General features: G+C 44.1%; 1 protein-coding gene across 2 annotated transcripts in view; it reads left to right on the top strand.

The window, feature by feature from the left end:
- Nucleotides 1-15,190, top strand: part of rlbp1b (retinaldehyde binding protein 1b) — a 30,300-nt gene extending 15,110 nt beyond the window's left edge. For both annotated transcript variants that reach the window (XM_052040614.1, XM_052040613.1), the window contains exons 4-7: nt 369-547; nt 2,947-3,105; nt 8,499-8,609; nt 15,038-15,190. In XM_052040614.1, coding sequence (XP_051896574.1) covers nt 369-547; nt 2,947-3,105; nt 8,499-8,609; nt 15,038-15,190 — 602 coding nt within the window. The remainder of the gene's footprint in view (nt 1-368; nt 548-2,946; nt 3,106-8,498; nt 8,610-15,037) is intronic.
- Nucleotides 15,191-15,439: the final 249 nt, after the last annotated feature.

Raw genomic sequence — 15,439 nt, 5'->3', positions numbered from 1 at the left:
AGAGATCTAACGATCTCTGCTCTAATGAACACAACAACCAAGCCTCCACAGTTATCTAGAGTAGAAAGTTCCATAGATTCACCACCCTCTGAGTAAAGAAATGTCTCCTTGTTAGGCTATCCCTTATTCTGAAATTGTCTCCCTGGTCCTAGATTCCTCAGCCAGAGGAAACATCTTCCCTGCATTTAGCCTGTCAAGTACTTTAAAACTTTGTAAATTTCTCTTCTCATTCTTCTAAACTCTAGGGAATCCTGATCTAGTCCCCTCATTTGGCAAACCCCTCATCCTTGGGACCAGTCCAGTGACTAATGAGTATTGCAATACAAACACGAATGGGCTGATTAGTTCCAGTTTTCTCTCTCCGTTAGGTTATGTGCGTTTCCGTGAACAATACCCTGAGCTCTTTGAGAATCTGACACCAGAGGCAGTCCGCAGCACCATTGAGGCGGGCTATCCCGGCGTTCTCACAAACCGGGACAAGTACGGCCGCGTCGTCTTGCTCTTCAACATTGAGAACTGGGATTATGAGGAAATTACTTTCGATGAGGTAACAGAACTTGTATCTGGTGGGAAATCAAACCAAACCTGCAGACGCTGGAAATCTGAAACAAAGACAGAAAATGCAAGAAATACTCAGCAGGTCGGAAAGCATCTGTGGAAAGAAAACCAAAGTTAATGTTTCACGTCAGATACCCTTCATTCTTGGACCTGAGATTCTAACTTTGTTTCTCTCTTCACAGATGCTGCCTGACTTGCTGAGTGTTCCCAACATTTTCTGTTTTTATTTCTGACTCTTGTGTACTTTAGTCTCAACCAGAATACCCAAAAGGATGTTTCCAAGCAATTGTTCCAAGAGAGTCTAAGAGACATACAGCTTGGAAACAGACCCTTCGGCACACTGTGTCTGTGCCAACCATCAACCGCACGTTGACACTATTCCTATAGTGGGCAGGCATGGTAGTGTAGCGGTTAGTGTAACGCTATTACAGCGCCAGCAACCCAGGTTCAATTCTGGCCGCTGTCTGTAAGGAGTTTGTACGTTCTCCCCGTGTCCGCGTGGGTTTCCTCTGGGTGCTCCGGTTTCCTCCCACATTCCAAAGACGTACGGGTTAGGAAGTTGTGGGCATGCTATGTTGGCGCTGGAAGTGTGACGACACTTGTGGGCTGCCCCCAGAACACTCTACGCAAAAGATGCATTTACTGCATGTTTCAGTGTACATGTGACTATTAAAGATATCTTATTATAATAAAGATCTTATTATAATACAATTTGTTATTCTCCCACATCCTTATCGATTCCTCCCAGATTCTACCACTCACCTACACACTAGGGACAATTTACCATGGCCAATTTTCCTACTAACCCCTATGTCTTTGGGATGTGGGAGGAAACCGGAGCACCTGGAGGAAGCCCACGCAGTCGCAGGGAGAAAATGCAAACTCCACAGAGACAGCACCCAAGCTCAGGATTGACCCTGGGTCTTGGCACTTTGCTGCTAGCCTTTTCCCTTTCCTTATTCTTCTCCCTTTTTGAAGGCCTGGTATTGGAATATACATGTGCACATCACTGCTGGTAATTTACCACCCAGACCCTAATCAAAACCACCTGAGCATCCCTTCCATCCTCATTGACAATGAAGAAAATCAGGCAAGGTCTCTAATGAACTTGAGCTTTACACTCAAGGAGTGAGTTAAAACGACCCCAACTGTGTCCTGATTTGTACATGGGTTTTACAAGTTGGAGACACTTATCTGCTCCAAATATTGCCACAAAACATGGGAGCGTGGGTGGCCTGGTCTCCAGAGAGAGGTCTTCATGGCCAAGACTCACATAAAAGGCTCTGAAAAATCATTAGACTAGACTAACTGGCAGACCTCAGTGAATTGGAGAGGGGAGGGGTGGGGATGCAATTTGGGGCTTTAGACTGATGCCGTGGTTGAACTCCCTAAGGGTTTGATTGCAACTTCTTTGAAAGTGACCTTTTCAGTTTGTCATGGGTGATCCTATGGCTTGTTATTGAGGGGAAGAAAAGTCCCTATTAGCCCAAGCAGCTACACCAGTCGATTTGGCTTGGGTTTGATGTGGAGGTTCTGGATGCACTTGTTATTTGCAGGGAAATTAGGGGACCAAGTCCTAATCTCAACAAAGTCTTCTAGCATTGGGAGTAAATATTCCCGATGCGCACAGCCCCAACAAAGATGAAAATTGAGGGCCATTGATATATGACTCTTGTCCAGTTACCCTAAAAATGGCTAATTTTCATGTGTAAATCTCAGCACTGAGTATCAGAAGGCTGAAAAACACGATGATGCTCGAGGAACTCAGCAGGCCAGGCAGCATCCATGGAGGAAAGCAGGCGGTCAACGTTTCAGGTCAGGAGCCTTCTTCAGGACCCTCCTTCAAGTCCTGAAGGAGGGTCCTGACCCGAAATGTTGACCGCCTGCTTTTCTCCACGGATGCTGCCTGGCCTGCTGAGTTCCTCCAGCATCACAGTGTTTTTCATCCAGTTTCCAACATCTGCTGTCCTTTGTTTCTCTAGTGTCAGAAGGCTATCTAACTGTGAAGGACATCACCCATCCTGTCAGTCTGTCCCCCATTAAAAACACACACACTTTTCACCAGGGATATGGCAGATAAGGGTATCAACCCCAGCTGATTTTCTTCCCCTCCCTAATTATGCTATCTCCTGCATGAACCCAGCACAAATCACATGGCTCAGTGCTAGGACTTGAACAATGCTTGTTAGTTGGCTGTCTGTCCATGAGAGAACAACCTAGTTCTTCCATTTCATTGTACAGTGATCAGGAACAGGAGTATTGGCATTGGTGCCACTTGATGCTATCACTTCAGCGAACTTTGCTAAAATTCACTGACAGAGCTTTCATTTCGGAGACCTGAACCAAAGAATGATTGGATGTGATGTGAGCCATTCTCTTTCTCGTTAGATCCTACGCGCTTACTGTGTGATCCTGGAGAAACTTCTAGAGAATGAGGAGACGCAGATTAACGGATTTTGCATCATTGAAAACTTCAAGGGATTCACAATGCAACAAGCATCTGGCATTAAACCCTCAGAACTCAAGAAAATGGTGGACATGCTTCAGGTGAGCAATGGGAAAGCAAAACCAGAGGGGTTTATGTTGGAAAATTCAAGTAAGAAACATGTACTTTTACTATCTTTTCATTTCTTTCGAAGTATGAATTTAACTTCTTTTGTTTTGAGTCAATGAGTAGAGCTGGCAACCACTAATTCCTTCTGCAACAAACTCAGCAGGTTGAGTGGCGTCTGTGGAGGGAAAGGAATTGTTTACATTTTGGGTCGACCCTGTGCTCGGACTGAGTGTAAAAAGGAAGGATAGTCAGTATAAAGAAGAGAGGGGGAAGCGGTGAGACAGGGGCCGGTAGGTGATTGGTGGACGTTCGCTCCGCTGAGCTCTTCCAGCAGATTGTTTGTTGCTCCGGTGTCTGCAATCTTTTGTGTCTTCACTGATTCCTCCCTCCTATCCTCACTTTTCTCTGAGTTATTTTGCCTCCACTTCCCCTGGTTTCCGAGGCCTCTCCTCCATCTGAAGCATTCTACCATTTGGAAGCCAGGTCAGCGATTTAATTTTGACTATGTTTGGAGGGACATTTGTGCAACAAAGGTTTAGTGGATTCTTCAGTGCAGTCAAGGCCATAAATGGCCTAAACACCACAAACATCCAAGGGCTCTTTGGAGCCACAAAAACATAAGAATATAAGAAGAAGGAGCAGGAGTAAGTAAGTCAGCTCCTCGAGTTTTCTATGCCATTGAGAAAGATCGTGGCTGATCCAGTCTTGACTTCAACACCACTTTCCCACTCTCTCCCTGTGTCCTTCCACTCCTGTGGAGTTCAAATATCTGTCAATCTCTGCTTTGAATGTATTCAGTGAGTCTACTTCTACAGCTCTCAGGGGTAGGTAGTTCTAAAGTTCTAAAGAGATAAAACTTCTCTTCATTTCTATTGTAAGTGGATGACCCTCATTCTGAAACAATGCCCCATTTCTACATAGTCCCACAATGGGAACTATCATCTCAGCATCCACCCTGTCTAAACCTCTCAGTATCTGATGTGTTTAATAATATCACCTCTCTTTAGAAACTACAATGATCTTAGGCCTAACCACTCAAACCTTTCTTTCTACATCAAACCCTTCAACCTAGGAATCAATGAGTGAACCTTCTCTGCACTACCTCCAATACAAGAATATCATTTCTTAAATATGAAGAAGAAAACTGCATGAAGTACTGCAGGTGCAGTCTCATCAGTGCCTTGTAAAGTTGCATCAAAACTTCCCTACTTTTATTCTCCATGCCCCTTGCAATAAAGGTCAACAGTTCACGAGCCTTACTAATTCATCACAGTATCATAGAATCATAGAATCGTCCAGCACAGAAATGGACCTTATTGGCCCATCTCATCCGTGCCGAATATGGTGCCTATCTACACTGATCCCACTTTCCTGAATTAAGGCTTTCCTATCCAAGTACCTGTCCAAACACTTTTCAAACACTGTAATAGTCTCTGCCTCCACCACCTCCTCTGTCATCTCATTCCAGGTATTTGTTCCTCCGTGTGAAAATATTACTCTCAATTAACTTTAAATTTCTCTCCCCTGACCTTCAAGTTGAGCCTTCAAGTTCTGTCCTGCCCTGGGAAAAAAAGATTCTGATATCTAACTTATCTATGCCCCTCATAATTTTATAAACCTTTATAAGGTCACCCCTCAGTCTCCTACATTACAGTGAGAATAAACCCAACCTATCCAATATCTCATATAACTACAGCCCTCCATTCCAGGCAATATCCTGGTGAATCTCTTCTGCACTCTCTCTGATGCTATCATACTCTTCCTATGGTGTGGCGACCAGAATGTTTTGTATACCTGCAACATAACGTCCCAACTCTTATACTCAATGTCTCAGTCTATGAAGGCGAGCATACCAAATGCCCTTTTCACTACCATATCCACCTGTGTTGCCGGCTTCAGGGAGCTATGGGCTTACACCCCAAGGTCGCTCTGTATATCAATTTTCCTAAGGTCCCTGCTCTACCAGAATTTGACCACCCAAAGTGCATTACCTCACACTTGTCTGGACTAAATTCCATCTGCCACCCTCTGCCCAACTTTCCAGTGGATCTATGTATCCTCAGACAACCTTCTTTGCTGTACTTTGCTGTACCTACATACTAAGTTTTTGTCTTTCTTGTACTAGGACCCCACTTGTATTGCAACATTTAACAGTCCACTCCAATTAAATTAATAATTTGCTTTTAAGTTCTTCTATTGTGGATCCATTACATTTGCTCACATTACACTCCATCTAAGAACATAACGGCACTAGAAATAGGAGCAGGAGTAGGCCACTCAGCCCCTCAAACCTGCCCCTCCATTCAATGTGATCATCGATGATATGCCCCAGGCCTCATCTCCTCATCCGCGCCAGTTCCCGTCTCCCTCAGTTCCCTGACCTGTCAAAACTTAATTTACTTTCTCTTTAAATACTCTCAATGATCCAGCCTCCATAATCCTCCAGAGTAGAGAATTTGATAGATTCACCACCCACTGTGAGATTCTGCCAACTTCTTACTCATTCGGTAAACCTATCTATAATCCCTTTGCAAACCCTCTATCCTCCTCACATCTTGCTCACCCACCTATCTTTGTCTCATCAGCATATCTGGTCCAACTACATTTGATCTCTTCATCCAAGTCATCAAACTATAGATTGTAAATCAGTGACAGCCCAGCATCGATCCCTATGGCACACCACTGGTTACTGACTGCCAATCTGAAAAGCCAAGAGGTGAGGAAAGCTTATCAAGAGCAGAAGGACCATCAGGAGCACTTCAAGGAGCTCATTAGAGTGATTCTGTCCTTGGCATGAGCACCCTTCGTTCAGTTCCAAAGCAAATAATCCAGTCCCACTGCCCTGCCATTCCACATTGAAACAACAAGATCTTGGAGCAGACAGTATTCCCGCTGAGGACTTAAAGCTTACCAGAGAAGTCATCAGCTCACAGTGTACATCTGGGAAGAGGAAGACATACCAGAGACATGATTGTGACCACCTTCAAGAAAGGGGGTAAATGTGTGGTAACTACAGAGGGGTCACCCTGCTGTCTGCCACTGGCAGGGATCTTGTTGTTGCCTCATGCTAGTGACTGAAGAGTAGTTTCCTGAATTACAGTGTGGATTGCATCCAGGTGGAGGCCCAGTCATGTGATCTTCACTGCACACCAACTCCAAGAGAAATACACGGAGTAGCACTTTATATGGCCTTTTTGGACCTCATATAAACCTTTTCCCCCATCAACTGAGAGGGACTGTGGAGCATCCTTCTTAAATCAGAAAGTTGTGCCTATCTTACTTCTGCTACATGATAGCATGCAAGTTTGATCTTAACCAGTAGGTGTTGGCGCCGGATGTGTAGTGACACTTGCGGGCTGCCCCCAAAACACTCTACGCAAAAGATGCATTTCACTGTGTGTTTCAATGTACATGTGACTAATAAAGGTATCTTATCTTAGGTATGCAACAGCCCAATCCCAGTGCAGATTGGTGTCAAACAAGGCTGCATCATTACCCCAACACTTCCCTCAGATTTTCTTGCTGCCTTGCTACACCTCACTTCCAACAAACTTCCCTCTGGAGGAGAACTAATCTACAGGACAAATGGAAAGCTAGTCAACCTTTGTTCCCTCTGCTCCAGAAGCAAGTTGAATCCGACCTCAATTATCAAGCTGCAATATGCAAACAGTACTTGTTGATGCATGCAATCACAAACTGAGCTCTGAATCATCATCCACTCATTCACTGGAGCATATGAGATATTGGCGTTATACTCAACATCACAAGATCACAAGACAAGGGGGCAGAAGTAGGCCATTCGGCCCATCGAGTCTGCTCCAAAGAAAAGGGGAAAAAAAGAGAAAGAAATGAGAAATGGGGGGGGGGCAATGAGGAAAAAAACATACAAAGAACAAGTTTCCTCTTCCAGCCCCCTCCCCCTACTATAGAACACCACTCTCCAACAATAGAAGATCTACAGCAAGACATTGGAAAAAGTGCTCCACTTACCATATCTGGGGAGCCACCTCTCTGTGAAGGCTGACGTCAATGATTAAATTCACCATTTCACCATTCCCTTCAATGCGCTAGTGCAGCCTTTGGCCATCTGAGGAAATGAGTGTTTGAAGATCAAGACCTCAAACCCAGCTCAAAGCTCATGGACTTCCCGTACACTTCTAAGACCAGGACTACCTGCAGCAGACAGCTTAAAGCTCTGGGGAAGTCCCACCAATGCTGACACAGGAGAAATGACCTAAAATCAGTGTCCTATCCCAGATCAACATTCCCACCATTGAGGCCTCTGGGCAGGCTAAGAAGTTTGCAGTCCCGACAAAAGCTTTCTGAAACAAAAAATTACTATTCTGAGCTTCCAAGAGCTTGCCAGGTGGACAGAGGAAATAATTTAAGGATGTTCTCAAAGCTTCCTTAAAAAGATATAACATTCCCACCAATTCCTGGGAATCTCCGGCCTTTGTGCATTCATATTGGAAAAGGAGCATTTCAGGATAGCATTGAAAACCTTGAGTCCATTCATCAGGTGCTCAGAGAGGCCCAGTGGAAGCAGCAGAAGGATGACACCTTCTCCCAAACTAGCCACCCACCCGCCCCGTCAAACACCTCCTGCCCCATCTGTGGCTGAATCTGTGGGTCCCTCATGAGCCACTACAGAACTGGAGTGGAGGCAAGTCATCCTCTATCCTAAGGAACTGTTGATATTATCATAGAAGATTAGAACGTGCAAAGAGGTCGTGTAGCTCATCATGTCCATGCTAGCAAAAACGGACTTAAAGCTAATCCCACTTCCCAACTCTCAGTCTGCAGTCTCGCAGGTTAATACTTATCAAGTTATCACCAAGGTACCTATTAATTGTAGTGAAGGTTTCTGCCTAATCTACAATCTTAACAACAGCAGGAAACATATGTATGCGTGTCCATGAACTCGCACTTTATACTTACTTTAGATGACTATTGAAGACATATCATGCCATGGTCCACATTGTGCAACTCATTGCTATGATGCTGCCTCAGGCTGGTCAATAAGACCAACTTGCAGATAAGTCTCCCAATTATCTTCCCTTTCTCATGGGAAGGACGAGAACTTCAGTTCCAAATCATCTTTGCTGAGACGGGAAGCTCAGGAGGAAGTTCTGAATCCAAGTGACACATTCACTGAACCCATTGTACACTAGGCTTAACCCAAGTTACTCCAAAGGATCTTCTACTGACAATGCAGATGGTTTGTTTTTGCTTATTCACCAAATGATATCTCAAGTGTTGAGCCCTGAGCGATGGGATATTGTCTCCATCACCATTCAGTTATTCTATCCTGAGACATATATGTATACACACCAGACTAGGAAACTCTGAAAAGAGTTTAATAGTTTCATGTTGTTCCTCTTTCCAGGATTCCTTCCCTGCTCGGTTTAAAGCTGTACACTTCATCCATCAGCCTTGGTATTTCACCACCACCTACAACATGGTCAAGCCTTTTCTGAAGGGCAAACTTTTGGAGAGGGTAAGTACATAACAAGAGGGAATGTTCCTTTGAGCACTTCTCTAACCAATTGCTCTCACTTAAATCCCTATTAAGATTTTCTCCATAATGCTCTGTGCATAAATTTCTTTAGATATCCCAAGTAAATCTCCGTTCTGAAGGTCAAAATTTCTCATCCACATATCATAGCTGATGCTAAAACAGTTGTTAATTTTAAGAAAGTGCCAGGACAAGTGGAGTAGAATCTTACCAATTTTTACAGATACACCATAAAAAGCCTCCTATCCAGATGCATCACAGCTTGGTCTGGCAACTGTTCTGCCCAAGACCACAAGAAATTGCAAAGAGTTGTGAACCCAGCCCAGTTCATCACGCAAACCAGCCTCCCCTCCATTGACCACACTTCCCGCTGCATCGGGAAAGCAGCCAACATAATCAAGGACCCTCTCACCCTGGTCATTCTCTCTTCTCCCCTCTCCCATTGGGCAGAAGATACAAAAGTCTGAGAGCACAAACCACCAGACTCAAGGGCAGCTTCTATCTGACTGTTATCAGACTCTTGAACAGACCTCTCATATGCTAAAAGGTGAACTCTTGATCTCCCAATCTACCTTGTTGTGGCCCTTGCACTTTACTTGTCCACCTGCACCGCACTTTCTCTGTAACTCCAACACTATATTCTGTTTTCTTTTTACTACCTCAGTGTAATTATGTATGGCATGATCTGTCTAGATGACATGCAAAACAAAAGCTTTTCACTGTAATAAGCCAATAATAACCCAATACCAATCTTGATAAGTTTAAGTGTACATAGACTGGTCAATAGAAGGCTAGTCAGGAGAACATTGGAATAATCAAGTCAGGAGGTATTAAAAGCTGAAAGAAAGGTCACTAACATCAGTTGGGCTGAGACATATGTAAAGACAAATAATATCATGTGACAGAAGTCATCAGTCAAGGTGATATGCTAGTGGGAGCTCAGCTGAGGTTCAGTCTGAGACTGGCTGCAGAGTGAGATGGAATCTGTGGCAAGGGACCGGGGTTTGTGCTGAAGGTATTGTCTTCAGTCTTCGGAAGATTCAGTTGGATGAGTGAATGTTACACAAGCAGTCTGGTAAAATACAGGCACCTGAGATGTAAAGTGAAACTACTGCTGAGGTAGAGCTGGTGACACTGTGTAAATGTGAACATGCAATTATATTTTGCTGAGGGACAGCATGTTAATCAGAACATGAGAAAAATAGAATGCAATTCAATAAAGAAAATACTCCCAATCTCCGTGACTCACACTCCTCTCTCCCTTGAATCAAGACTTTTAACATTTTCTTAGACATCAAATAAAAGGATCCAATCAAAAGAATGTCACTATATCTCTCTTATACAAACACTGGGCTAACAATTGCTTTGATTAGCAGTCTGTTTCTGTATGGATACAAAGGAATCTAGTCTAAAAACAAACTGTTAAATGCGAGGGGGGTTGTGCAGATTGGAAAATTTGCTGCAAACCCCCTCTGCATGTACACACTGGGAGAGCCAGGTCGGCACAGAGGTGTCAAGCATTGTACACACATGTTTGATGTCACTTGTGTAAAAATCATGGTTGCACCAATGGCTTGGCTCAGTCACACGGAAGGGGGAACTAACTAGACAGCTGTGGCTTGGTTTCATGTTACTTAAAGCGGAGCAGCTTTCCCAGGCCCAGGACTGAGGCACCAACCTTTTCTTAGAAAGGTTGGTGAATTGAGAGTTATAGGGAAACTACAGGCCTGATGCAGGGTTTCGACCCGAAACATTGGCAATTCCATTCCTCCCACAGATGCTGCCTGACCCACTGAGTTCCTCCAGCAGATCGTCTGTGGCTCTAGATTCCAGCATCTGCAGTCTCTTAGGCATAGAGCCATAGAGTGTGACAGCACAGAAGCAGGCCCTTCGCCCCATCTAGTCCATGCCGACCTGATCTTCCACCTAGTCATCTACCTGCACCCGGACCATATCCCTCCAAACCCCTCCCGTCAGTTTACCAATCCAAACCTCTCTTAAGTGTTACAATTGAACCCACATCTACCACTTCCACTGGCAGCTCGTTCCACACTCGCACCACCCTCTGAGTGAAGAAGTTTCCCCTCAGAATCCCCCTAAGTATTTCACCTTTCACCTTAAACCTATGTCCTCTAGTTCTAGTCTCACCCAACCTGAAGGAAAAAACCTGCATGCATTCACCCTTTCTATACCCCTCATAATTCTGTATACCTCTATAAGATTTCCCCTCATTCTCCTGTGCTGCAGGGAATAAAGTCCTGACCTATTCAACCTTTCCCTATAACTCGAGTCCTCAATTCCAGCAACATCCTTGTAAATTTTCTCCACACTTTTTCAAGCTCATTGAGATCTTTCCTGTAGGTGGGTGACCAGAACTGCACACAATACTCCAAATTCGGCCTCGCCAACGTCTTGTACAACTTCAACATAACATCCCAACTCCTGCACTCTATGCCCTGATTTATGAAGGCCAAAGTTCCAAAAGCTTTCTTTACATAGAACAGTACAGCACAGAACAGGCCCTTCTGCCCACAATGTTGTGCCAACATAGCTAATCCCTCCTACCTACAGAATGCCCATATCCCTCCATTTTCCACTCATTCATGTGCCCATCCAAGCCCTTCTTGAAAGCCCCCAATGAAGTTGCCTCCACCACCCTATCAGGCAACACATTCCAGGCATCCACCACTTTCTCAGTAAAAAAATTAACCCCTCACGTCTATTCTGAACCTACCCCCTCTCACCTTAAGTGCATGCCCTCTGGTATTGGATCGCTCAATAATGGGAAAAAGATATTGCTTGTCCACCCTGTCTATGCCCCTCATAATTTTATACACTTCCAACAGATCACCCCTCAGCCTCTGCCACTCCAGAGAAAAGAGCCCAAGTTTGTCCAGCCTCTCCTTAAAGCACATGCCCTCTAATCCAGGCAGCATCGTAGTAAACCTCCTCTGCACCCTCCTATCTACCTGTGACACCACTTTTAAGGAAGTATGGATCTGTATTCCCAGGTCCCACTGTTCTATTGCATATCTCAGAGCCCTACCATTCACTGTATAACTCTTACCCTGGTTTGTCCTCCCAAAGTGCATCACCTCACACTTGTCTGCATTAAATTCCATCTGCCATTTTTCAGCCCATTTTCCTAGCTGGTCAAGGTCATGCTGCAAGCTTTGATAGCCTTCCTCACTGTCCACTGCACCCCCAATCTTGGTGTCATCTGCAAATTTGCTGATCCAGTTTATCACATTATCATCTAAATCATTAATATAGATGATAAACAACGATGGACCCAGCACCGATCCCTGCAGCACACCACTAGGCACAGACCTCCAGTCAGAGAGACAACCATCTACTACCACCCTCTGGCTTCTCCTGCTAAGCCAATGTCGAATCCAATTGGCTACTTCATCCTGAATGCCAAGCGACTTAACCTTCTGGAGCAGCCTCCCATGCAGGACTTTATCAAAGGCCTTGCTAAAGTCCATGGAGACAATGTCCACCACCTTTCCCTCATTGACTTTCTTGGTAACCTCCACGAAGAACTCTATAAGATTGGTTAGACATGACCTACCACACACAAAGTCATATTGACTCTCCCTAATCAGGCCTTGCCTATACAAATATTTATATATCCCATCCCTTAGAATGCCTTCCAACAATTTACCCACGACTGACATCAGGCTCACCAGCCTATAATTTCCTGGCTTATTCTTAGAGCCTTTCTTAAACAATAGAAAAACATTAGCTATCCTCCAGTCCTCCGGCACCTCACCCGTGGCTAAGGATGTTTTAAATACCTCTGCCAGGGCCCCTGCAATCTCTGCACTAGCCTCCCACAAGATCCGAGGGGACACCTTGTCAGGTCCTGGGGATTTATCCACCTTCATTCACCTCAAGGCAGCCAGCACCTCCTCTTCCATTATCCAGATGTGATCCATGACCTCACTACTCTTTTGCCTCAGTTCTATAGTCTCTGTGTCTGTCTCCAGAGTAAATACGGATGCAAAAAATTAATTTAACATCTCCCTCCATCTCTTTTGGCTCCTTGCATAGATGACCACACTGATCTTCAAGAGGACCAATTTTGTCCCTTGCTACCCTTTTGCTCTTAATATAGCTAGTGAAACCCTTGGGATTCCCTTTCATTCTGTCTGCCAGAGCAACCTCATGTCCTCTTTCAGCCCTCCTGATTTCTCTCTTAAGTGTTCTCTTACATTTCTTATACTCCTCAAGTGCCTCATTTAATCCTAACTGCCTATACCTGATATGCACTTCCCGTTTTTTCTTTACTCGGGCCTCAATATCCCTCAATAACCTTGGTCCTTGTGTCTCCAATCTTTTCTTTAATAGAATATGTTTTAATGAGGAATAAGAAGATTGTCCCATTCGTAGAGTTTGGGTCTGTATCCTTTGGAGCTAAGGAGAATGAGGAGTGACTTTATTGAGACATATAAGATCCTGAGAGGGCTTGACAGGATAGATGTTGAGATGTTCTCACTGGTGGGAGAGCCGTGAACAAAGGGACATAGAAGATGAGGAGCCTGTTCCCTACAATGTAGATGTGCAGTAATTTCTTCTTGCAGAGGGTAGTGTATCTCTGGACTTCTCTCCCCCAGAGGGTTGTGGAGGCTGGATCATTGGAAGTATTTAAGGTGGAGGAAGATAATTTTTTGAAAGATTGAGGAACTGAGAGCTGTGGAGAACCTGCACAGAATGGGAGTTGAAGCCTACATAGATCATCTGTGATCGTATTAAATGGCAGGGCAGGCTTGAGGGGCCTGGTGGCCAACTCTTGCTTCTATTTTCTTGTGTTCTTGTGCTAAGGATTTTTTCATAATGTTTGTTCGCCACCCTGCTTGTGTCTTTCAACACCTCCTGTCCAACCGACCTGCCCTAAATCACGTCACTACCCCATTCCCACAACTGGATCTTGGCCTAGTCTGTTTCCCAACACCAACCCCAACTCCCAATAGGCACCACCCACAAAACTGGTACAAGGTTTTCACACAAAGTACACTTCCTAAGGTGCAAAATAATTTCCATGTCAGCCTCTCCTTATGGAAAACATGCAGCATAAATTTTAGCAAAGTTTTGGAAATTACTCCTTGTTTTTTTTAAATTATTTGAAGAAAACCTATTGGAAGTAAAAGAAGTGAAAATTCAATTAATAAAGTTAATTATGTAATTCTTTAAAAACTTTGTTCGTGTTGGATAGTAGAAATGTCAGCTTACCATTTAAAATAGTCCTTTACAGATAACAGTGAATGAGTTTACAAGTCAACTCGAGTTTATTGTCATGTGCACAAGTACGGTGAGGTGCAGGTACAATAAAAAACTTGCTTGCAGCAACATCACAGGCACATAGATTCAGACAACAAAAAAAAACATGAATTATACATAAATTATACATAATGCTGCACCTTTAACCCAATTAGATTATTTATGGGTTCAACATAAATTGTAGGATGAACTTCAACAAATTACAGCTGAATTGTAGACAGAACAGAAAAAAATATGGAAAATATTGACTTCTTATTAATAGCAATAATTTTCAAAAGTTAGATGGCATATTTGTTTCAATGGGATGGGAGAATTGACTGAACCACTCCTTATACATGTTAAGGACATTTGTTACCTGCTAATAATGGTTCTTGTTGGGAACCACCTTCTGCCAATTCCAAGCTGTCAGTCACAAGAAATTCTGCAGATGCTGGAATCTGGAGCAATACACAAAAAGTGCTGGAGGAACTCAGCAGGTCAGGCAGCATCCATGGAGGGAAATAAACAGCCGACATTTCAGGCCGAGACCCTTCATCAGGACTGGAAAAGAAGAGGGCAGAAGCCAGAATAAGAAGGTGGGGGGAAGGGGAGGAGCACATGCAGGTGATAGTCATCATTTTAGCTGTTATCCATGCCTGGGGAGTGAGGTGTGGCTCTTGGCATTGATGTACAGGAAGAGTGGAGGGATTGTGCTCCTTCACTCTCTCTCACACCTGGACCTGGGATGAGGGCAGCACCAACACTCTGTCCAATCCAGACCTTGGACCAGCTCCCACCAACCTGCTGACTGCTCCTCACCAATGAGCTGGGCTGACTTCCCCAAAACCTCTGCAGGTAGGCCACCAGTTTTCCTGTTCTCTCATGGTCAGGCATGAACTGATACTCCCACATACCTCCATCTTATCTCACACCCTGCTCCACCGTCTCTCCTTCCTTTCTGGACCAACCATTGGGAAAAAATATCAGGGAGTGAGGGAGTGAGTGGGCTGGTTTCTGCACTGATACCTTCTGCCAAATATTTCCACTTGAGGTCGAATATCGCAAAATCCACAATTTCTGCAAAATTATAGCCTTGGTAGCACCTTAATTATTTATAACAATGAATAATTACCAATTATTTCTTCCAGGTATATGTCCATGGTGAGGAACTGGAAGCTTTCTTTAAGGAGATTGATATTGATATCCTCCCGGAAGATTTTGGAGGGAGTCAACCCAAATATGACGGCAAAATGATCGCTGAGAAAATCTTTGGCATTGAATCAGAAGATACTGCCCTTTAATTACCCATAAATGGCATTGAAGAAAACCTTAACTAGGGAGGTGGGGAGGGTGGGGGGGAAGCTAATTGCAGACTAGTTACCACAGGATATTGTTTTCAAAAGGCAACACAAAAAAACTGCAGATGCTGGATATCTGAAAAGCTGGAGATGCTCAATAGGTCAGACAGCATCTGCGGAGAGAGGAACAGAGTTAATGTTTTAGGTCAGTGATAACTAATTAAAGATAACTAGTAAAATATTAACTGCATT

The sequence above is a fragment of the Pristis pectinata genome, chromosome 28 (assembly GCF_009764475.1).
Source record: "Pristis pectinata isolate sPriPec2 chromosome 28, sPriPec2.1.pri, whole genome shotgun sequence".
Lineage (NCBI taxonomy): Eukaryota > Metazoa > Chordata > Chondrichthyes > Rhinopristiformes > Pristidae > Pristis > Pristis pectinata.
The sequence above is the reverse complement of the archived record's forward strand: the minus strand, read 5'-3'. Positions and strand labels throughout refer to the sequence as shown.